This window comes from Pundamilia nyererei, unplaced genomic scaffold (assembly GCF_000239375.1).
Source record: "Pundamilia nyererei isolate P.nyererei 1_Seehausen unplaced genomic scaffold, PunNye1.0 scaffold00100, whole genome shotgun sequence".
Lineage (NCBI taxonomy): Eukaryota > Metazoa > Chordata > Actinopteri > Cichliformes > Cichlidae > Pundamilia > Pundamilia nyererei.
The window spans coordinates 757,115-780,735 of NW_005187501.1; the positions used below are offsets into that span (position 1 = coordinate 757,115).

Here is a 23,621-nt window from a genome sequence, read left to right on the forward strand (position 1 = left end):
TTCAATTATTAACGGAATGTATTTTTTATATTATGTTATATTATATGTATGTGTGTACATATGTGTACATATATATGTGTATATATATGAGAGAGATATTTATTTATTTTTATCATCTTGTGGTACTCACAGAGCTTGTATAGAAGCCATTATCCATAAACGGCACATAAATATTCTTCAAATAAATACAAAAAAAAGACATTGCCATCTGACATTCATTGGTGCCCGTGATCAAAAGAAATACTTTGTGAACAAGGTCCACTTTTAGACAGTGTAGAGACAGAAATCTTACCCACAAATCAGCATAAACACATGGAAGTTAATTGTTTTTAGAGCTAAAGTATACATAGAAATGAAAGCAATTTCCCATTTTTCAGAGCAATAGTCTAGAATTTAACATTTAACTATTAGTTTTATCCCACCTGCTAAACTAGTTTTAACTCTCTCCTGCATTTCTTTTGTTGCCCGGCTCTTGCTCCTTTTTAAAAATCTTTATTACATATGTATCAATATATATGCTTAAAATTTACTCAGAATAATTAATTAACAAAAATGTGGAGACTTGGAGAGAATTAAATCCAGTTGAATAGCTATTCAAACCTCTGGCAGTATATAAACATTGGCGCCATTGTTTTGTATCTTCCCCCTCACAATCTTTAAAACTTCCATTGTACTTTTAACTAAGCAAGGGACAAATAGAAATGACCCATACAAATGGGAAGAGATAAGATGCTTTAGAACTGAACATTTTCATCACAGTATCACTTGAGTTTTCCCTTGGATTGAAAGATTCATTCAAAAAAAGAAAGAAAAGTTTCTGAGAATCAGCAAAACTCTCTTCCTGCTGTTCAACATGTCAATGGTGCATACAATCAGATATCCTGCCAATTTCTTTACAAAGTAACAACATGTTTTTTCTCATTCAGCTTTACAGTGTTAAATGTGAGTTTTACTCGGACTGTGACTTGACACATTCCACACATTCCTGTGGAGGAAATGAAAAGTATGCTCATTTTCACAGAGGGACACACAAACCACAGCTCACACAATGTCCATAAATTGGCTTACAAAAAAAAACAAACAGTGAAAGTGATCAGAGAAGTTCGGCTTCTTCTTCGTCGTCCTCAGAGCCCGACGGTCCTTGTCGAACTTCTTCGTACCACTTGTTGGTCAGAGTCTTCATTTGGATCCGGCCATGTAACAGGTCCTGTTAAAACACATCAGACACACAAAAATTTGGCAATATGTTAGAACGAACATGCACGTACAGAAATAATCGCACAAAGATGCAGAGAACTGGACAAAACAAAAGATCTGGAAGTCTTAAAGCAAAAACATTTAGACACTTGTTCACCACAAGTAGTTGTCAGAATTGCTCAGACATATTTCTCAAATATTTCTATTAGATTATTGTTTCTGTGTCTAAACATGACAGTTTCATTTTGATACAAGAAACAAAGCCCTACATAACATGACCTCCCCCAGAAAACTATAAATATAAATATAGGAATAAACCCTTGGGCAGAAATGTTCATGCAGGCATCTTTACACATTTCCTGACGACACAGATTCTCATCCAAATCAAAACGCCCCTCGCAATGAATAAATACATCATGATAATGTGAGATATATATTAATTGTGGATAAATCACAATGACTGAGGACAAAGCATGACAACTGGAAAATAACAAAGTATTAACAAAGGATTGTGATCGTTTTTTTAAGCTTTATGTGCCACACAAAAGACTTCCCCCCCGATTCGCTTACCTCCTGTGTAAGCCTGCGAGTGAAGAAGGGGTTAAGGTACTTAGCATCCAGCCACATGAAGCCCTTTAGGTCTTGCCTCTGATAGATTTGAGCCTCATACTCCTCCTCTGTCAGTTCTGATAGATGCTGCTCTGACTCAATGGTATTACCCTGTAGAGAAAGATGAGCACAGAGGCTGAAGTCATATAAACATATAAAGCAATTAAATGAGAGGGGGCAACAACGCAAGGAGGAGAAAAAGATGAACGCAGGAAAAAGTTCAAATGGCAGAAAAGCGGTGAGACTGGTGAGTCAAGATCACACACAGAAGGAACAAAGACGAGAGGGAAAGAGCAAAGGGACCAAAGAGTGAATTACATCAAAGAGGGCTGGAGACCCGTAAGGAAAAATGGGGATTTGATAGATCTCGCAGCTAGCACCTCAGGGGGTAACACTTAGCTTTGGAAGACATCAAACATGCAAATACTATACATGCAAGTCATGAAAACACACCACCATTAGCTTCAAATGACCTCAATAATAGGATCTACTTCAAAAGAATGACCCATTATATTGAGCTAGAGCTAATACAGTTAACTGAAATATTAAACACAAGAGCTTGATTTGGGGAAAAAAATGTATTAGTGCCACTGGCTAAGGTCTATTTGTGCCTGTCAGAGGTTTGGTGTTTTCAAGTGTGAATCTCTATGATAGCAGTCCATTCCCCCTCACTGATTCAGTGTCCTTCACAATCAACCCTTTGATGTTTTTTCCCTCTGAAGTGCGCAGAAAGAGCCTGATGGCAGATGAGAGGATGGCGCAGCTAGTACCAATACAGACAACAAACTCTCTGTGTGCCCCCCGTGTGCTAGAACCCTGGGTGCTTCAATCATTACCATCTTTTGTGTCTTGCTGAGATTGACGTCCTTCTTGTTTTTACGCCGTGACTGGCTATCCTCAATGTCCATGATGCGGATGAGTGGCATGGTGCCACCCCCGAGGAAAAGAATGGTAAAGAGCACGATGATGATGGTGGTGGTGCCGATTAGCTGACGCTTCTCAATGGGTTCCAAACCCAAATGAAGGCTCAAGGCATAGGGAATAGCACCTCGCAAACCTAGCAAAGAAGGGGGGGAAAAAAAGCAGAATGAATGGAAAAAGAAAACATTTAGCATGATGGCTTTCACAAGAAATGGTTATCATATAAAGCTCGATGTGCTTTGACTTTTTCCACATTTTAGTGTTAATGCACAAGATATACAACAGGAGCACGTCTCTGTTTAGTTAAATGATGTTTATTGTGTTCAAAAACAGTAGGACAATGGTTGTCTGCTATATCAAAAACTAGAAGTTTAGACTTACTAAACAGGCACCGCAGTGTGAAGTCTTTGCTAAAAAAGTTTACTGCTTCAGTGCTTCATACCACCTTTATTTTCAATGACAGACTCAAGTATTTTCAAGTATTTAGTATTTATTTATTTATTGTCATTGTCAAAGAACAATGAAATTGCGTTTGGGGCTTCCGTACAACCCGTAAAAAAACAAAACAAATACCCCTTAAAACCCAAGTGTAAATATTTAACCCAGTGTGACTTCAGTGCAATGAGACCATCCTTAGCAACAACATGAGAACAAGACTCAGACCTCCTCAGCACGATAGATAGCATCATAGCAGAAATTTCTGGAGAGATTTTCTGACTATCTTTAGAGACGTTTTTTCAGATGCTCTTTGCTGTAGTGGTGTGTTCCTCTAACTCTCTCTTTCAACTACCCCGACTGCATTCCACAACACTCAGCCTGCTTGTTCTGGTCAGTTTTCAATTCTTCAGAAACTCTTTGCAAAATTATCACGATAAAATATTTTGCTGCTAAAGAGTCTTGAGACTGCAAGTCATATTGTTAAGCAGTACTTTGTTACTCCTACAGGCACTTTTGATGCAGTCGACAAATTTTATTGTCCGACCTCACAGAAATCACAGGTTTATTCACTTCTGTTGCGAGTTAAAAAATAAAGTCGAAGCAAAATATTCATTTGATCTCTAAATAACTACACAGAAGTCAGTGACTATATTAATCTTTGAATACAGAAAATGCTGCTTCAGTGATGCTTTTCTTTTTTCACTAGCTGTCGCATTCACAAGAATTTCAGAAAATTTGACCTCTGACCATGACGATGCATCTCACATGCAGCATGTAGCAGCGTTCTGGGACACTAAGTTTTACCCAGCCAAAAAACATCAATTATGAATTCATTTTTATATTATAAAGCAGAGAAAAAGAAATCAGACATTCTTTTGATAAGGATAAGCTAAAATCAGTCCATGTTCTATCAAAAATGTGATAAACGCAACCGATTTTCCACAACAGCTGCAGAATAACACAAACTCTACTTTCATTTGCAGCCGGAGACGTGCGCACTGTGTTAGTGTAATGAGTGTGGTTTAGACACCAATAAAAAGATGACGCCCTGTAATTAACGAAACACATTAGTCATGTCATCTCACCACTAAACCACATGATGAACATCATCTTAGGTGTGATCTTGTGGTCCCTGCAGAAGTTCAGCAAAAATGACAGAGGGAAGATGTTCACAGCACGGCCAAGAAGAACCAGGACCTACAGACAGAGAACAGCTGTCATTCCTGATTACCGTGGGAATAAGCAGACAGATTAAAATGACACCAATAAAAGACAACTTACTATGCACCAGATTACAAATGACATTTCAAATTTATGAGGGAAGCTGAAGATGGAGAGGCCGAGGAACGCAAACACACACGTCTCTGGAGAAAGAAGTTAAGAAAGCAGTGAAAACTTCTGATAATGACAGCCAGCGGTGAACTGGGATGCTAAGCGAGAATCTACTGACCACACATAAAGGCCACAGTGCGCAGTGTCTGCTGCATAAGGATCTGGGTGACAGGAGATAGGTTGTGATGGGTGTAGTGAGACATCACAATTCCCGCAAACAGGATAGACATTATTCCTGTAGGTGGAAACAGATGGGAGATGGAGGTCAGAGGAAAAGTCAAACATACAAAACTATTCATGTATTCATTACGTGCATGTGATTGTATTGACCCACCAGACAATTTGATTCCCTCTGCCAGTCCATAGGGAAGATAGGCAAAGATGATCATCATCCCAAACTCCAGCGATGGCGTGTTCCTCAGGTCAAAGTGTTTCAGAAACTGATTCAGTAAGTTAGGGAATTGAAATAAGGCCAGACCAGAAAATACAATTCTCACATATATAAAGTACAAACACATGCAAGGAGAATGGCGGCTGGATACAAGAGCTGAGATGAGTCCAGTGAGGGTTCCCAGTGCAGCAGAACCGAAAAACATGTTAAGGAAATAACCCAGAGCTTGTAGAAAAGTCTCCCAGCCTGTTACCGTGGAGTTGTCTGAGCGGGAAAAGAAACCCTCCGCTGTGCTGAAAAACAAAAAAGGGAGGAAAGTAACAAATTAAATCTCAGTGGCACTGTGATGCATTTAATCTCGTAATATCTTCAGTTGACACTAGAGGGCAGAAACACTCCACCAAAATTAGGAGCTGGAGAGAGCAGGCATACTGCAACTATCCTGTTGGTTCAACTGAGATATTTGTACCATACATTTCAACTTGTTTCTTTATTTTCATCACAATAAGAAACAAACTGTAAGACAAAAGTTCCCAAACATTTACTGTGATCTGTGATTACCAGAAACACCAAAATCTCTTATAGCGTGACAAATGATTATCTTGGTGCTGGCACCAAAAATGTTGCATGTTGTGTATTTCATAAATATTAGTTTAGCTGGATTCACAGTTTACATCCTATTTATAATCACAATGTTTATTAACAGCCTTCCAAGGTAAAGCATTAGCTTCTGCGTGGCGTTTGGAAATGGCTGGGCCAAACTACATGATTGCTTTCTAAGAAAACCACTTGGTTGGGTGCTAACAATAAGCACACTGCCAGGGCTGCTCAGTCAGCCTATTTATTATTTATGCACTCATTTAGACCTCAGAGACACCCGGATACTTAAGATCACTTTGCACATTTATCCTGTAGTGAGTAGGGGAGATAAGGAGCAATAAAGGGAGTGCAGATACTGAAGCTAGTGTGTGAACAGGAAACCCGAACACTGTTTCTGTCAAACTTGTCTGTCAAGTTTCTGTCGCCTGTCTGAGGTAGTCAGTAAGCAGATAATAACAGTAGAAACTAGATAAACATTCTGAGTAGCAGATATTCTGAAGAAAATCTAAAGATGTGCCAATACAAACTTCAGTGATAAGTTCAGACATTGACCACTTTCAGCCTTCCAGCCACTGGGTTTCATCCTTTTCCCGATTTTGATGGCAGCCTGCTCACATCCAGTAATTTAATGTCTATAAAATCAAAATATATTGCTATTTCTATCCTCTTCAGTCTTACCCATGAAAGCAAAATGAGTCATCTGCAAAAACTAGGTCAAGTTCAAAGGTTGGAAAATGCCTGACATCAAAATTTTAAGCCACCGGTGTGTTACTGTTGGTGTGTTTAAGAGGTCTACTGCACTCAACCAAATAATTAAGCCTTGAGGACAATATAAGTCAGCACAAGAGCACATGAGTATATGTTTTAATATGAAAAATATCCCCCTCTCTCTCTCCTTGCTTTCTCCTCATGTAACCTGGTCGAGGCAGGTGGCTGTCCTATCTGAACTTGGTTCAAGAATGTTCTTCTTGTTAGAATAGTTTTTTTCTCCTCACTATTGCAAACATCAGTATTTAGTATAACGTGAGACAGCAGGCTATACAAATACATATGCCCCGAGATCCTGAGTTGAGTGCTGTTATAAATGAAGCGCTATATAAAGAAAACTGAACTGAAATTTAATTTTAAAAAAAATACTGAAAATGTAGGCATTTTATACATATACATCAGTAGATCTTTATTGTGTTACTTAATGATGTATTTTTCACAGAGTTGTATAGATTGTATATAGATTGTAACTCTTGTGGTTGGCAGATCATGCTATTGTTTCCTGTTTTGTTCAAAGTGCAATACACCACCCAATTTAGAAAAATGACAACTTGCTCATACATCCTCTTACAGGATGTAAGAGCAAATTGTTTGAAATATGCTTGTGAAGATTTTCGCAGTAATAACTGCATTATTACCTAATCCACCACCCATTCTCTCTCAAGACCCAATGCAGGGTTGTGCGGAGGAGCTAAAGCCTCTATCACAGTGGCCATAGGATGAGAGGCAGGGTACACCTTGGCCAGGTTGCCAGTGTGTCCGAACATAAACAATGGCTAATGTTTATGTTTATTCTGTTAACTTCATGGTCTTCTTGTAAATGAAATGCCACTGTTTACTTTAAAATGATCGCATTTCCTTCTCTTCTTTCGTGAACTCAATGGCCTTTGTTTCAAAATGGGAAAAAATGTTAAGCTTATTTTATGCACCAACAATATGATTGAATAAAATTAAACTGATCAGGAGAGCTGCAGTTCAGTAAGTGCTGTAATGGGCTGATATGATTTCAGCTAAAAGCAGGTACTGCTATTCTGATCCCACTTTATAGCTAGTATTTGTTTGCATTTTGTCTAACTGGTACCTGTAAAAGCAATTTGAATGAACTAATAGCAGTCCGTGCTCGTAACAAATGTTGAATTACTTTGAAAGAAAGTAATCTTAGAAGTGCAGTACTTGTGATGTTTTGAAACATGTAATTTTTTGCTGATTTCTATGAGCATTTGGGGATCTTTATTTGTTGTTATATGACTGCCACAGTAAATGTCTATTACAGACCACAAAATGCCACAAGAAATATCTTATCCCCCATGTGTCTAGTTTAATGGACCTTAATGAGGTGATCACAGTCAAGCAAGTTGGGCATACTAATATGTTTTCATTTGAAACAATTTTTACTATAATTAAACATGGGACCCAGTCAAGTGTTTTAAGAATTGAAACATTGAGACTTTTGGAAATCCTGCTGACCCATATTAGCTAGAAATTGTTTTAGTCTGAACAAACAGAAAAAGAGTTTTAGAAGCATCCATGTTCACTATTCGTCATACCTTGATTTGTGAAACCCCCGTCACATAGAACTTTTCCAGTAGAAACACATTAAATCAGCCCTCTACTAACAGTGGTTAATTCAGCATGGATAAAGAATTACAGGCACTGCTGAACTTATCAATGCCAGCAGCAGCTATTGCTTAATCATGCTAGTAGTGCCTACATGCCAAGGTTATTAAATAAACCTCATCTGTACAGTGATCAATGTAAAAAGCTGTTTTAATATGAAAACAGAAGTTTGGATTTGGCCTCAGTTGCTGTTAGATTTTAAGATGCTATGTTGTGTTGTACATCTAACCCTTGTATAACATCTGCAGAGTGCAGACTCTATGCATGCTGTCCTTAGGCCTACTTTTTGATAAAGACTGGGAAAATGTAAATGTGCCAGTGTGTGCAATGGAGAATATTCAAGTCATGAAGGAGTGTCCTTACTTGGTGAGGACAATGGAAACAGCATCGTTGAGAATGCTTTCACCAAACACCAGCATATTAAGGACTGGGTCCACGTTGAGTGCATTGAATATGGCAATGGTAGCTACGGGGTCCACGGCTGAGATCAGTGAGCCAAAGGCAAAGCTACAGCAAAGTAGAAGGGAATGAGAACGATTTACTTCATTCATAAAAGAAATTAAGACACAAACACATGTGGACAGTAAAAGAGGAAAAACATTTCCAAAATAAATAAGAGGAAGCAGGAGACAAGAAATATGATTTTTACTTTCTCTGACTTTAAAGGAGTCCGAATGCATACAAAGTAGCACACTTTAGTACTAGGAAAATAAAACATTAAAAGATTATCAAAAGTTTCCTGGGAAAAAAAACTGACAAAAAAACCAACCAAACAAAAAACCGCAGAAACAGGTGTAAAAATGGAGCAATTACTCAAGAAGTCAAGAGGCTGTATTTCCATCAGAAAATCTATTGAGCTATGTACCCTACATTCTAAAAAATCCCCCAAATGTAAACTCCTTTAAGTTATTTCTGAGTTATTTTCTTTGTTTCATTCAAAAACAAATAAAATACGTAGGCTAAAGTACTGCCGGAATGTGCTAGTTGCTAGAAAAAACACATGGGTGTGGAGTAACATGCTGTGTTTGTACTGGATATGTCTCTGGTAGGTGGATTATCCTGTTACTTCGAACTCCTAAAAGACAAACCCTTCAGATGTAGAGGGCACAGTTCAAACTAAGTAGGAAGAGGGTGTTATTAAGAATAGAGGGGGAAAAAAGAATAAGATAAGATAAACCTTATTAGTCTCACACGTGGGAAATTTGTTGATTTTCCCACGTGAGTAAGTTACACTAGTGAGTAAGTTTTGACCTTTTGTGGCTCATGTAAAAATGGTAAATTCAAAGAATTCACACTAGCAGAAAATGATCTCAGCTCAGTATGTGATTTCATCAGTGAAATACATGTTTAGTCCAAGACTAGGCTTAACACCTGTCAGCAAAACTGAGGCAAGTTTTATCTGACACAGAAAAATTCCATCACAATGAAGTAAGAAAGCTCACAGTAAATGCTTAGAAAAAAATCTCACCTATCAGTCATGGTCATCTTATAGATAACATCAGCCTGTGAGAAAGGTTATCAAAAAAAACAAAAAAACAAAACCCCAGATTGTTAAGCTGCAAGAAAACATCTGATTACGTCGATATCAGTGTTACAGATTTGTACAATAAGAAAGTGATAATGGTGATGCAGCAATAATTTATTTTTGAGCATATCCCATTAAACATTTCCTGTACTAACAAAACCCTGACAGAACATTGAAAATATTATATCATGAGGTCACATACTCTTTAACTGAATGAGGGCTGTGTGTCACGGGCCTGTGTTGATTACTAGATTAATAGAAACATCACCTGGCCAAGGAAATAGATGCCTCCTCCAACTATGAAGGCAGAGATAGCTGTGCCGATCACAGCAAAGAGGGTAATGGAACCAATGTTCTGAAAGAAGTTACCCTGAAGACACAAGAACATGCAGGTTAAGTATTAGATACTGCCAGCAAAAAAAATTATAGCATAATTTCACAGAGAGTTGTAAAAAACTAAAAAGACTGTGATCTTTTAGTTGTTTGGAAAAAATGAAGCCAGTTAATAATGTAAAAAATAAATAAAATATTGATAAAATAAAAACAAAAGGAGCAAAAACTCAATTATCAAAACAGAAAACACAAACAGGTGACCTGCTTAAGCCTCCTGCTGCTTTGAATGATTTGTAGGTACTGCATTTGTAAATGTAACACACATACTAAAAGGCTCCAGCTTATTGCTGGGTTGCTCAGACTTTTGGTCTCATGAATCTTATTCCGTCACGCCTAAAGGTCAGTTTTGTCCTTTATAAATATACGTGGTGGTTTGTACTGTTCTAAGAACACGAGGGTGCTGGTTGTGTAAATCCAGCCTCATACACACACGTACCTTATGTAAAGAGTATCCAGATTCAAAGATGATGGGTGGCAAAAGCAAAAGGAAGAACATGTTGGGTCTGAACATTTCCTCCTCCTTTTAGGAAAATAAAAAACAAAACATTTTATTGGTAAATAAACTGCAGCAGAGAGGTGACAAAATGCTGCCTTTAACCTTGGATTAGAGCTGCAAACTGGTCAATAGTAACAAACTGATGAGGTACAAGTACAATTGCAAGTGTCATTACTGTAAAGTGAGACATGTGCAAGCATTGAGTCATAGTTTCAAATTTAAAGAAAACATCTGAAAACGTTAAAGGGAAATGTAACTGTGCTAGTCAAAGAAAAACAGCACTGAAATAATTTGGACTGTTACACAATTGACATTGTTAATCTAAACAGGAATTCTTAGCAATACTGTTAACGCAAAAAGTATGTACATGCCAGTAAATGATAAAACACTAACTTGTGGTTACACATTCAACAAACACTCCACATTATTCATCGGACACATGAAAGCCGGTACAGTGACCATCAGCTGACCTAATGAGTCATGGGGGAGGAGAAACGGTGAGGGCGAGGGGGACTGCCTGAGCTGTTACAGCTCTTTATCTGACAAAACAAATTTGGATGTCGACTCCTCAACAATGAGCACACACACACACACACACACACACACACCCAACAGGTATTTGTCTAAGGACCGCCTGCCCTGCCTTCCTATTAGGCAACTCACCATTCTATAGAAGCTTTTAAACATGCTCACTTCAACATGCTGCAAACAGGCTGTGAGCTCATCGTTCATATAAACAAGAACACACACACACACACACACAGGGACCTTGGCTCTCTGATTATTTCAGCAAAATAATGCAATCTTTGTTGCTTCTCAGCTAACTGGGCCAGCCTCCAAGATCAGGCACAGGCATCATGTGCCCATGCCTTACGCTCTAGCTGCCAATGTGTCTGTGCATCATGCACCGTGTGTTCTTGTGTTAGCCAAAGTGTGTTTGGACGGGTGTGTCAACACACAGTATGCATTAATAAATGTTCATGCACAAGTTATATTTCTGAGCGGTTGACACGGCGGTTGCTTCTGTTAGAAAGTTTGAAAAAGGCAGAGCCATATTTACAGCACTCAGTCAACAATCTCCCTCTTTGTATTATGAAAGCCTGTCATGACGGCTGGTTGAACCTGAATTTCAATCCCAACAACCCCATTAGCAGATGGACATTTAGACAGTTATTTCCACACTTGATGTGGCTTTCCTGGAAAGTATTGCAACAGGCCAGCAACACCTGAGTGCGTAATTAGATCCATAACTTTTTTCTCACATACACAATCCCATTCCACAATCCTCCAATTTACCATTTGAGACACTATTTTTATAGAATTTGCTATCAAACACAATAGCTCAGTAGGTAGAGTGGTGGCCCCATGATCGGAAGGTCGGGGGTTCGATTCCCCTGAACAGCTACCCTGAGGTACCCCTGAGCAAGGTACCGTCCCTACACACTGCTCCCCGGGCGCCCAATGGCTGCTCACTGCTTCACTGAGTGAATGGGTTAAATGCAGAGAGCGATTTTCCCCACGGGGACCAATAAAGTACACTTTCTTCAAAAAAAATAAGTAGTTTATTAACTACTTATTTTTATTAAGTAGTTAATAAAAAGGTTTAAGAACTTTTAGGGGTAGTAGATTTTAATTGAAAATATGCTGGCATAACTTCTTGCATAATCTTCTGCTTTTAGGTATTTGTTTTTTCCCTTTCTAAGTAATTATTTAGAATTAAAAGAGTATAACTGGAGTGATATAAGATGAGACAGAACCACAAAAAAAGAAACCAAACGTGTGGGTGCAGGAGCAGTCATTTTAGTTCAGACGGTAAATTTCTCAATATCAACAAAACCATGGCTACAAGCACAGAGGGTCAAGCACTGAGGACAGCCTGCGGAGGATGTACTGTATGCTTATGCTAAAAGGCTATGCCCTTGCTTACTTTGTTTTTCCAAAACATTCAAATTTCAGGAAAAGTAGACCAACTCTTGCTTCCAGGTTACCAGTTTCTCTCGACATTTAGGTCAAGCAGAAGTCTTCAGGCCAGGTGCTCAGGAATGAATATTAACACCAGAGACACATGAAAGTATGCCATGCGTGCACTGCGACCTGACGTCTACCACTGTACTCCCAAGGCACCAATGCACGTGTTCCTTTAATGCTAATAAAAATGCCAACTGGGAGGACTGAACAAGTACACATTGGTTTTTCTCTACACATACCTCAAAGGATTCTCATTACTTTGCAGGTAAGAGACTGGTTAAAAGTGGGAGTGCAATAAATAATTAACAATTAAATAAATTGTTAAATAAAACAGTCTAAAGGAGAAAGAATTGTTCTTTAGAATTTTGGGTCAAACAAATGTTGTTGGGCGTTACATTTACACTGACTGACAAAGCACTAGACTTTAGGCAAGATAGCACTGCAATCTCCTCCTGAAACTGGAGAAAGTTATGGACTGATGAGGAGTAATGAGATTTCAGAAGCTGAAAGGAAAGATGAAATGGATAAAACCAGAAAGCTGACGATGGGTATACTCGGGAGAAGAGCTGATACAGAGCTTGAACTAAATGAGAAAAGATGAATGCCAAAGATGAAGAGAACACAGTTAAAAGAGAGTTGAGAGATAACAAAAAATATGAGTGCAGATGTTGAAGAGACCTTCATTTATAGTACAGGGTCCCTGGAGGCTTGATTTGGACAACCGGTGAAATCACCACATAAAAAAAAGCCCCTAAAACCACAATTAAAACTTCTCTCATTCTGTCGCTCTCTCTCTCCGTGGCGTGGGAGACATCTAATAAAATATGTGCAGCCCTTTGGGGCTAAAACACACCACTGCTGCCACTGAAGCAAAGTGACAAGCCCAGATAGGACAATACAGAAAAGCTTAAACAGAGAGAGAGGTCTTGTTTGGAGTACAAATATTCTTGTTTATCTCTCTGTTTTGGCGATGAGACAAATTTCTACAATTGTAATACTTAATACCAGCATGCTACTTCCACAATCTGTGTCAGAAAACATGGGAGAGACGGGGGGGATGAAGGTAAGTATAAGGAAAAAACAGAGAGGCCTTCCCTGCATGTGCTAGAAAAAAGCACACAGGAAAAGGCTCTCTTTGTATGGTGGGCTGTAGTGAGTGCACTGAAGATAGAAAGCTCAGTTGTCAAAAGCAAAGACAGCAGATCGGTGGTAAAAAGGAAAGAGCAAATCCAGCAATAACAGGATGCTGCTGCCTGAGGGAGTTGTACACCCTTCAGGCAGGGTATAGGGCAGTCCTCCAGGCTGGCGAGATTAACCAAGTGGGCCAGCTGTAGAAATGCTCTAGTTGGATGAGGTGGCGCCAGCCTTACAGGCAGCTACCAAAAGACATTGATCAGGGAGAATAGATCCCTTTAATTAATTAAAAAAATAAAGCACAAACCTACAAACAAATGTACAATTTCAAAACAGCTGCAATTAAAAGTAAACAATAAAAAAAAAACATGCTTGCAGAAGCCCAGTTCTGCCACTGGCAATCTTACTTCAAACTGGTTTCATCGTGCTTCACGGAAGCTTTTTAAAAAACAAATAGGTCAGACATAATTCATTTGCATTGTGTCCTAGGTCTTTTCAGGTCTCAAATGGGCTATAAACCACTTAGCATATCCATGCTCCAGCAAAGAAGCAGCTGCAAGCCATAGTGTAATTCATATTACTTTACTACTATTGAAGTCACTACTGCCTAGACATAGACAGGAGAGCAGGCTTGTTTGCTACAACTTAAACACAAATACAGACATAGCAGTCTAGAGATTTACAGGACTGGGGCAATGTGTGGAAAGGGGCTCCAGGGGCTCCAGTTACTAATGTAGATGACTCAGCAATACCCTGGGGGCTCCAAGCTTAAAAGACAATGGGACCCTGTGTGCAAGAAACATTGGCATAACCTGTCCTCTTTTCCTGCCTCCCTTTCACTCTGCATATCCTTCCCTGTGTCTCTCCTGTTCACTTGTTTTCTAACTCACTGGCAGAGAACAGGGAATGTTAATTAAAGGGTCCGAGAACTGCGGGGGGAAAAAAGGCTTGTGGGGGGGGCATACCAAGCACAAAAATGGTGCATGTCACAGGTTGATAACAAAGTTTGCATGATATGAATGATGACATTTGTGACAACAGGAACCAGGAAATTAATGAATGAGTGAAGAAAGAAATACGACGCAAAGATGAAAAATGAAAGCAGATGTTTTGGGCAGGTGTGGGAAGGGATTTTCTAGGGAATTTGTTGCATTACAAGTTACAGGACTGTGCATTACGTAGGAATGCAACTGCACTAAATATGATCAATCACTGTATCTATCCGATGTATAAAATGGGCAAAGGTTTTAGAGAATACTTTTGTATATGTTTTGTGCGTTTGTGGGAATGTAATTATTTTACTCCACTGTAAGAAAATCAAGCAAAACGGAGAACCACACATTTTGAATCTGAGAGCAGTGAGTGCAGCGTGGAGATAAGAAAGGTTGCTATGGGTTAAGCTGTGGACATGCACGGCATATGTGTATTTGTTTGTGTGCTTGCAGTGTAGACGAATGTGATTATTTTACCTAATGCTAAAGTAATCAAAACCAAAAAAAGTTACATTTTAAATTTGGACCAAGTGCAGTGCTGACAGAAGAAAAAAAACATGTTGAAACCCAATAAAACTATACCTTCCAGTTGGCCAGTTCCTGGAACTCAATGATCTTAATGAAGCCTCCCATTAGAATCCCTGGAAAGAGACAGGAAATACCAGTGTTTGAAAAAAAAAGTTTACTACTTAATTTCATGAAAATCACGCAACACATGCTATTTTAGTGGTTTACAGTAAATACCTCATAAATGTCATCATAGTTCAATTATAACTTGTTTAAAAGAGCTATGGTTATACTTTTGTCTTTGAGAACATCCTGCTGGGGCTTCAGTTCTCTTTCTACACAACCCAGCAGAACATTAATTAAAAGGGTGATGAAACACAAAGCTTTGTAAAGAGTCGAGAAAAGGGGATAGATTAAGATGAAGACAGAAATTAAACACGAGCCTCAAAGCTGTGTGTAAGTTCTAGATATATTGGCAGATGGAGAGTGATAGTGCAGAGGAAGACATACAAAGAATAGATGGGGAAAAAGGAAGTGATGAGGAAGGAAAAGCAGCCTTTTCTGATTTGTAAGCAGTGTGTTATCTCTCTTCAGCAGAGTCCCCTGTGACGAGGCCTGTCTTATATGCAGCAAGCAGGTCGTGCAAAAGCAAAAAGCCTTCAGGGTGAAGACAGATGGGTGTCACTGAATTATAGCGAGTGTAACTGCACAGACATGTAAAGAGGAAGCTGGTGGAGAGAATTAGAACGAGAATTAACCTAAATCGACTGCACAGAGGAAGCAAAGCTGCACCTCAGGAGAAAAATGAAATACATCTTGTTTTTTGTTTTTTTTGTTTGTTTTTTTTAATTAAGTGCTTCTTAAATATTGAATAAGGCTGCAAATGGCACCAATGAGTTAGTGTTTGCTCATCTTAAATCACACAGACAACCTAAAGAAAAACGATTTCCCTTAGGTCGTCTACCCTTTGTTTCATTTTGTTGCATAACACAGAAGAAAATTGAGTCTCTCTGTGTGTATAGAACATATGCGTAATATATGAAGTCTTGTGAAAAATGAATTCCCCCCCCCAACCCCTTAATGCTGCCATAAGAATGAACATAAAAATGAATAGAATAGACTTTTACTGTAATTGTACATGTACAACAAAAGAGGTAATATGTCTGATTAACTGTTTATCAGCAAGTGTGTGTTACCTCTATAAAAGCTGAAGCCTGGGATGTTAACCCAAGTGCTACATCTCAGACACTACAGCGTTGAGTGAAGCGTGTTAGAAAAAGACTGAACAAATACCGCTTGCTTTTAACAGCTGCCAGGAGAAGCCACTTCTCTTTAAAAATGATTTGATCTTGTTTTGCAGCCACAGGATCTGGGTACCATGCTGTTGTGGAGTCAACTGTGAACTCCTCTGTTTACCAAAGTATTTTTGCTTTAAATATGTGGCTATCTGCATGAAAGTTAAAGGTTGGCCAAAATTGGTTCATGGAAAAGGACTGAATGGCTGAAAAAAAAAAAAAAAGAATCAAGGCGCTGCAATGGCCCAATCAAAGTTCAGATGTCAACCTGATTGCAATCCTTAACAGAGCTGTGCATGAAGAAATTCCAGCAAAATTCAATGAGCTGAAGCAACGTTGTAAAGAAATTCCTCCACAATGCTACGAGAGACTGTTCATTTATACAAAAATCAATTACTTCCAAGTTTTTGCTGGAAAGGTTCTTCTACAAGCTACTGACTCATGTTTTTAACAAGAATGCAAAGACATCTCAACGTTTAAAACAATCCATATGCTTTGGTGCAATTCATCTACTGTCTGAAATAAGCCATTTCTGCTCTTCTGCCTTTAAGGCCACACCGATTTGAAGGAAAATTACTTCTGTTTGGCTGCTCCTTACAAACAGAAGGTTCAAACATTAGATGGCTGAGGTTGCACTGCCATGAGCTCTTAATATCCGATTGAGGATTACCCTCTTTGACATAATAAAGTTCCTTACAGAACGTTCATTGTAAAATGATAAAAACTGGTGATTCAGATAAGTCTGAAGGCTAAGTGTTTTATCTAAATTAGGCAGGGCAAGTTTATTTATATAGCAAAATTCAACAGCAAGGTGATTCAAAGTGTCTTACAGAGACATAACAAACAAAAACAAATAAAAAGGATGATTTAAGATGAAAAAAAGGAGCAGTAGATAAAATCAGTAGTTAAAATATAAGTTTTGAAATTTAAGCTTAAAAATAAAACAATGTGGATTTGGTGCTTTATTCAAATGCAGCTGAGTCAGGTGAGTCTTCAAACTGGATTTAAATAAACTGAATGTTTCAGATGATCTGAGGCTTTCTGGGAGTTTGTTCCAGATATATGGAGAATAAAAGCTGAATGCAGCTTCTCCGTGTCTGGTTCTGACTCTGGGAACTGATAAAAAACCGGATCCAGATGACCTGAGGGATCTGGAAGGTTCATACTGGGTCAGGAGGTCACTGATGTACTTTGGTCCTAAACCATTCAGAGCTTTATAGACCAGCATCAGAACTTTAAAGTCTATCCTCTGACGGACAGGCAGCCAGTGTAAAGACCTCAGAGCTGGACTGATGTGGTCCACTGTTTTGGTCTTAGTGAGGACTCGAGCAGCAGAGTTCTGAATGAACTGTAGTTGTCTGACTGATTTTTTTAGGTAGACCTGTAAAGATGCTGTTACAGTAATCAAGCCTGCTAAAGATGAATGCATGGACTAGTTTTTCCAGGTCCAGTTGAGACATCAGATCTTTAGTAAGATAGTAAGCTGACTTTGTTATTGTCTTAATGTGTTTTTCTAAGTTTAGGTCTGAGTCCATCACTACACCCAAATTTCTGGCCTGGTTGGTGGTTTTTCAATTAAATGGAAATATGTTGACATAATATAATTTTTTTTCTGAACCTCCATTAATGTAAACATAAATATGACAGATAACAAGAAATAAAATTCTACTTTAATTACTTGGACAAATACACTTATGATGTTAAAATTTTAGTATGATGCCAAATGCAATTACAAATATAATACATAAGCAGTACTTACCTAAGGACACAACAGCCACACTCTCTGGAAGAAAATGCAGCTTGAACTTGATGAGCAGGTGCACCAATATGATGCAAATACCTGGGGGTGAGTGTTAAGAGAAACATACATCCATGTTAATAAAATTACACCGTCTCCCAAATATTACAGTATTGTCATCTTTTCTCAAGCTGCCTTCCTTCCAGTAACCAAATGCACAGGGATGTCAATGTGAGACGAAGAGTACCATTGAGCTCCAATTAAATTTCTTAATAATTTAATTTAATTTCTTGGACACTGAATCCAGGAGAGATTTACTGATTAAACCTGAATTATTAGTCATATGGGAAATGCTGAATTAAATGGCCTGTATTTGTATAGCGCTTTACTTAGTCCCTAAGGACCCCAAAGCGCTTTACACGTTCAGTCATCCACTCATTCACACACACTGGTGACGGCAAGCTACATTGTAGCCATAGCCGCCCTGGGGCGCACTGACAGAGGCGAGGCTGCCGGACACTGGCGCCACCGGGCCCTCTGACCACCACCAGTAGGCAACGGGTGAAGTGTCTTGCCCAAGGACACAACGACCGAGACTGTACAAGCCGGGGCTCGAACCGACAATCTTCCGATTACAAGTCAAACTGCCAACTCTTGAGCCACGATCACCCCGAGGCCAAATTCATTCATGCAGCAAGGTAATGAGAGGCAACTTTACAACATATACAACTATGTGGCTTCTAAACTGCTCTCTGAGATAATTTTTCCATTTTCCTAGTTTAGTAAACATTTTTTTCCATATGTTTCTTTAAACCAATGAGATGTTTTCTTAGTTTACAACTAAAACTGCATGCTTTCGCAGTGTAAATCAGTCTAAATAGTAAGTACATGTGTCATTCATGATAGTATCTTGGTTTATAATCTGACAGCGAGATAGTGGACTAATGTGCATAATGGCTACTTTGGATGGTACTTCATGTCCATTCAGTGTGTAACCACATCCTCTATATGCACTGGTATCATCCTAGATCCCCATCTACAAACTTGATTTAATAAAACACTAAATTGGTTCTCCATTATTATGGGTACGGGATGAATTATGCATGCTTTGTTAACCACAAGATGCATATTTCCTGCTGTAAAACAATTTATTTCTTTTGGTCTATCCTGTTTGCTCAGACAAACAGTGATCTTGACAGACAATATGGAGTCAGACTTATTCGGTGATGGGTGAAAACACACTAACCAATAACAAGCAGGCTGAAGAATATGGTCATCCCGCTGGACTGTTCTTCTTCTTGGGCCTTAACCCCTGTCTGCACTGGCAGAATGGGCTTGACTGTTGGGGGTGCCGGGGTAGTTGGCTTGACAGTAGTTGTTGTTGAGTGAAGGGTGTCATTGTAGTAGTTGTCGGTGGTGTCATTGGACTTACTGCAAGGTGACAGACAGATTAGATTCAGAGGTGACTATGTCAGTTATCTCAATATGGCTCAGTTACGTCTTGCATTTAAACAGCTGCCATTTTGATCTAGTCTAAGTTTAAGTTAGGTAGAGCTGAATGGAGCACATAAAAACATTTACCCAGTTTAAACAGATGGGATACAGATTTTGTTTTGGTGAAATTATGTTTGTCTATGTATTTTTGTACTTGTAATATTAGAAAGTATAATATTTATTTGGCATCCATACAAAAAATGATTAGGCTTGTACCGTGTACAAGCCAAACTACTGAAACTACTTCTAGCTAGGTACAATATGCCAAGTTAATCCAGAGAGAGTACTGAAATTAGTTTTTGCCGTCTCTGACCTGACCGATGACCCATCCTTCTGTAACTCGTTTGAATCGAGGTTCGAACCATGTTCTGTTTCATGGTTTTCTACTGACTGCCCTTCCTCGGCTATAATATTGTCCTGTTGGTTCACATTTCCTCCATCGTCATCTCTCTCATGCAAGGCAAGTGAGTTTTCCCTCTCTGCTCGCTCTGACGCACAAAAACTTACGAACAACAGAAAAAAGGACAAGACTTTAACAATAACGCCTCTCATCCTCAACCGACTTTTTTAAACATTAAAGCTACGTTTTGTAATTAAAAAAAGATCGTCTGTTTCATGTCGACAGCTCCATGTATCTGTTGACATTTCGACTCTACTTCCGGTTAAATCTTTTGCTGGGAGTTGTAGTTTTTTTTAGCTACCGGGCAAGGCGGTATTAACTAAGGTTACGGGAACATTCAAAAGTTGTTGATGTGTTCGTTTTAAAAAGATAGGTATAGATATTTGGTCCCGTGAATAATTCAACTTTCATGTGTACATACGAAATGTTGGCGTTTACAATTCTTGTATTTCCACTTTCCCATGAGCGATTGTAATCTAACGTCAACCGTCTTCTTGGTGCTTCGTGGGTATTGTAGTTTTATTGTGGCATGCGCTGTTTGCGAAGTACCAGATGTGTATTACATAACACTAAGACACCTTCCACCTTGTAGTCAGTCATATAAGATACCTGCGAAGATTCTGCTATCTATAAAAAGAAAAAAAAATAAATGGTTTGCTCAAATACGTAATAGAGGTCTGTGCTTTAAATGGACAGACTTTAGGGCTTCTAGGTTAAAAATAGTCTTGTATTTACATCCAAACAGTGGTCACAGTATACTCATGGAAGGAGGGAGTGGACATCCAGTATTTACATCCCCTATGATTTTTTTTAAATCCCAATATTGCTAATAAATTAGCCAACTGTCTAGCTCAAGTAGTGCTGTGAAAAGCTCTTTAACCATTACGCCATAACGGGTGCAACGTCTATCGAAGCGGGCATCTTATTCGAATTTTTTCTCGCCGGTGTTACGTCGGTAAACGTCGGGCGCGTACATGTTTGCTAGGCCCGAGCTGAGCTGTTGTGAACGCCCACTTCAGCTACTGCTGCTTTTTTTTTTTTTTTTTTTTGCGGAGGGACAGCTCCATTCATAGGGCTGGGCAGGCGAGGCAAGGCAAAACGCAGGAGCGGCAACACCATCGGCGACTAGTGTGAAACCCAGATGATGGTCTCACACTAAGTGTATCAGGCCAGTTCAAAGCGTGCTGCCGTTATCAGACCTTTCTTCATTGGACCCGCAGCGAACCTAAACCAAAAACAGTAATGGAATTTAAGTGCATTTCCTGAAAATTGGTGGTCCTATACTCGCCCTGCCGCGGAAATAGACGGACTTCCTAGACGCCTGGCTCATCGCTGCCGCAGCCCTACCACTCCACTCGGCTCATTTAACCCACACAGCCACCGGACTACTGGCTCTGGCATCTGGATACATCGAAAAGGATCTGCCATTGTTTTAGAAACGCGAACGTGCCTGTGTGTGCTTCTGTTGCCTGTATAATGCCGACACATTTGCGGTTCCGGAGAAGGTCATTCCTTGGGCTTTTATTCCTTTTTACGCTGTCCACCTCGGCACTGTATTTCATCTACTCCGCCCCCGGAATCGGTAAGTCAAGTCAAATTGATGAATTTATTCCAAAAATTGTAGGTGATGAAGATGTAGTGAGCTTGTTTGTATGGGCTGTTAGGTCATGTGTGACAGCTTGGCTGAGAAAAGACGTTGCCATGCGCCTGTACTCATCTTCCAATCTATGATGATGATGATGATGGCCATCTGGGTTGCTGGAGCTCAGACTATAATATCCATGTACCTGGACACTATAATAATAGTATTACTGATGAGCGTGTCTATTATATTCATCCCGATGTTAGCAGGCCTAACGGCTATGATTATATTGCTCATCGTATCGTCAGGGACCACAGAAAAAAATGTGATATTTTGGCCCTCATCTCAGATACCCTGATGTCACTGATAGACTTATCAACGCCGAGTCACATTAATTTTACAGTTCTTTCTCTCTTTTTTTGATATACTTTATGAATCTTGGATACATGAGCCTTAATGACATCTGCGGTGTCAACCTGAGGATAGGGATCACTTACAAGCGAGTCATTCCTAGATCATATGCCGCCTGTTAGTCACATGCAATTGTGTAATATCACATGTCCTGAATACCTCCTATAATTAATTCATTAACGTTTCCCATCATCTCCACCCTTCTCTTCTTCTTTTACTCTCTGTGTGCCTTACTGAGTGTGTGTGTGGACATCCCCGTCACCTCAGCATCTGGCACATCCTTATTTTAGGGCCTTGTAGCTTCAGCCGTGGCCCATTCATCCTATCAGCCTGGATAACTAGGCATGCTATTTTGGACTAACACCAGATACCTAATTTTAGTTAATTCTTTCGCGCTTACCTTGATGTACACTTAATTAAATTTGGACTTTTACCTCCGCTTACAGTAAGTTTCCACTAATTAGCTTTAAGAACATTGACAAACCTTAATATCACCCAATAAAATATGGACCTTGCCAACAATTGTTCCTTTAGCTGGACTGACAGATATGGTAAGAAGCATTTATTGTCACTGTTTACAGGGTGCAGTGAAATTGCAGGTGCTCTGACAGTGACATTACAAAACACATGCATGCATCCATCCATACATAGGCTATGCCCAATCATACACACGATCATTTTCAGCCTGTCACAAAACCATATAGCATAAGGGGATAAAAAAAAAAAAACAGAAAAGGCAGGCTAAAATACAACGTTTTTTTGTAAATGAGGAGCAAAATCGTGGCTTTGAATATTATTCTATATTTAGACAAGGAGAAGAGGAAAGTAAACAGACATTTTTGAGGAAGTCAAGACTGCAGTTAAAAGTGCTTAAAAGTTAGAAATACTTTGATGCTTGGCTATTTACTGACTGGATGTCCTTTTGGACTAACTGTGCTGGTAGTTAAAGCCAGGCTCTCTTAAAGCATAGTAACTGCTTGGTTTAGTTCTATTCTTAGATGTCACAAATCATCAATCTGAGCCAAAATAAACCAAGAGATTGTTTGTCTGAAGAACAGCTTCTTTCCTTTCTTTTCTCCGTGTTTGAATAAAATCGCAAGACAATTAGTTTTTCTACCCTCCCACCACCACCACCACCACAAAAAAGAGGATGGCATAGAATGCAGTGGACTTTTGTCTTTGCTTATTATAAGTTTCCACTAATTAGCTTTAAGAACATTGACAAACCTTAATATCACCCAATAAAATATGGACCTTGCCAACAATTGTTCCTTTAGCTGGATTTTAAAACGCTGACGGATATGATAAGAAGCATTTATTGTCACTGTTTACAGGGTGCAGTGAAATTGACGACATCGATATTCACCTAATAAAATATGGACTTTGTCTCCAATTTGTTCCACTAATTGGATTTATGGACGGTGAGAGAGATGTCACTGCTCACAGGGTTGCAGCAACATTACAAAACACATTGTTGCGTATGTATGGATACATGCAGTCATGCGCATGATCACTTTCACAAAACTATAAAGCCAAAGAAAAGAAAAAACAGTCAAGACAGGATGACATGAGGCGTTTGCATGTTTAATGTGTAAATAAGGAGCAACAGCATGGCTATGCATACATAGATAATTTCCATATGATACAGAATTATTTGGGTTTTTTTCTTCTCGTTTGACTAAAATAGAAAGACAAGCTAAGCTGTAGTGCCTCTTCACCTCACTGTACAATACCTTGTGCAATACTTTTTGTAAATAGTCAATGGTGCAATAGACCTCAATACTTGAAATGTGCAATTCACTTGTATTTTTAT

At 39.1% G+C, this 23,621-nt stretch overlaps 2 protein-coding genes across 2 annotated transcripts in view; one reads left to right on the forward strand and one right to left on the reverse strand.

Moving 5' to 3' along the window:
- Positions 1-93: 93 nt before the first annotated feature.
- slc9a8 (solute carrier family 9 member 8) lies at positions 94-20,231 on the reverse strand. The gene is made up of 16 exons (XM_005740429.1): positions 19,729-20,231; positions 19,168-19,352; positions 17,943-18,023; positions 14,964-15,022; positions 10,228-10,311; positions 9,667-9,768; positions 9,342-9,376; positions 8,237-8,380; positions 5,040-5,181; positions 4,832-4,937; positions 4,616-4,732; positions 4,447-4,529; positions 4,251-4,362; positions 2,643-2,863; positions 1,768-1,917; positions 94-1,207 (listed from the first exon to the last, which is right to left on the reverse strand). Exons 1-16 carry the CDS (start codon positions 19,965-19,967, stop codon positions 1,094-1,096), a joined length of 1,974 nt encoding a protein of 657 aa, XP_005740486.1. The 5' UTR covers positions 19,968-20,231; the 3' UTR covers positions 94-1,093.
- Positions 20,232-20,597: 366 nt separating this feature from the next.
- b4galt5 (UDP-Gal:betaGlcNAc beta 1,4- galactosyltransferase, polypeptide 5) overlaps positions 20,598-23,621 on the forward strand; it is a 33,749-nt gene continuing 30,725 nt past the window's right edge. Inside the window, exon 1 of the mRNA XM_005740430.2 lies at positions 20,598-21,397. Within this exon, the coding sequence (XP_005740487.1) occupies positions 21,292-21,397 (106 nt within the window). The 5' untranslated portion in view covers positions 20,598-21,291. The remainder of the gene's footprint in view (positions 21,398-23,621) is intronic.

Bases quoted from the DNA above. Each gene is read 5' to 3' on its own strand.
- slc9a8 (XM_005740429.1), bottom strand. From the start codon at position 19,967: ATGAGAGGCGTTATTGTTAAAGTCTTGTCCTTTTTTCTGTTGTTCGTA. The intron at 4,733-4,831 runs GTGGGTCAATAC...TTCCACCTACAG, and splicing joins AGAGGGAATCAAATTGTCTG to GAATAATGTCTATCCTGTTT. The intron at 1,918-2,642 runs GTAATGATTGAA...CTTTCTCTACAG, and splicing joins TCAGCAAGACACAAAAGATG to GGTAATACCATTGAGTCAGA.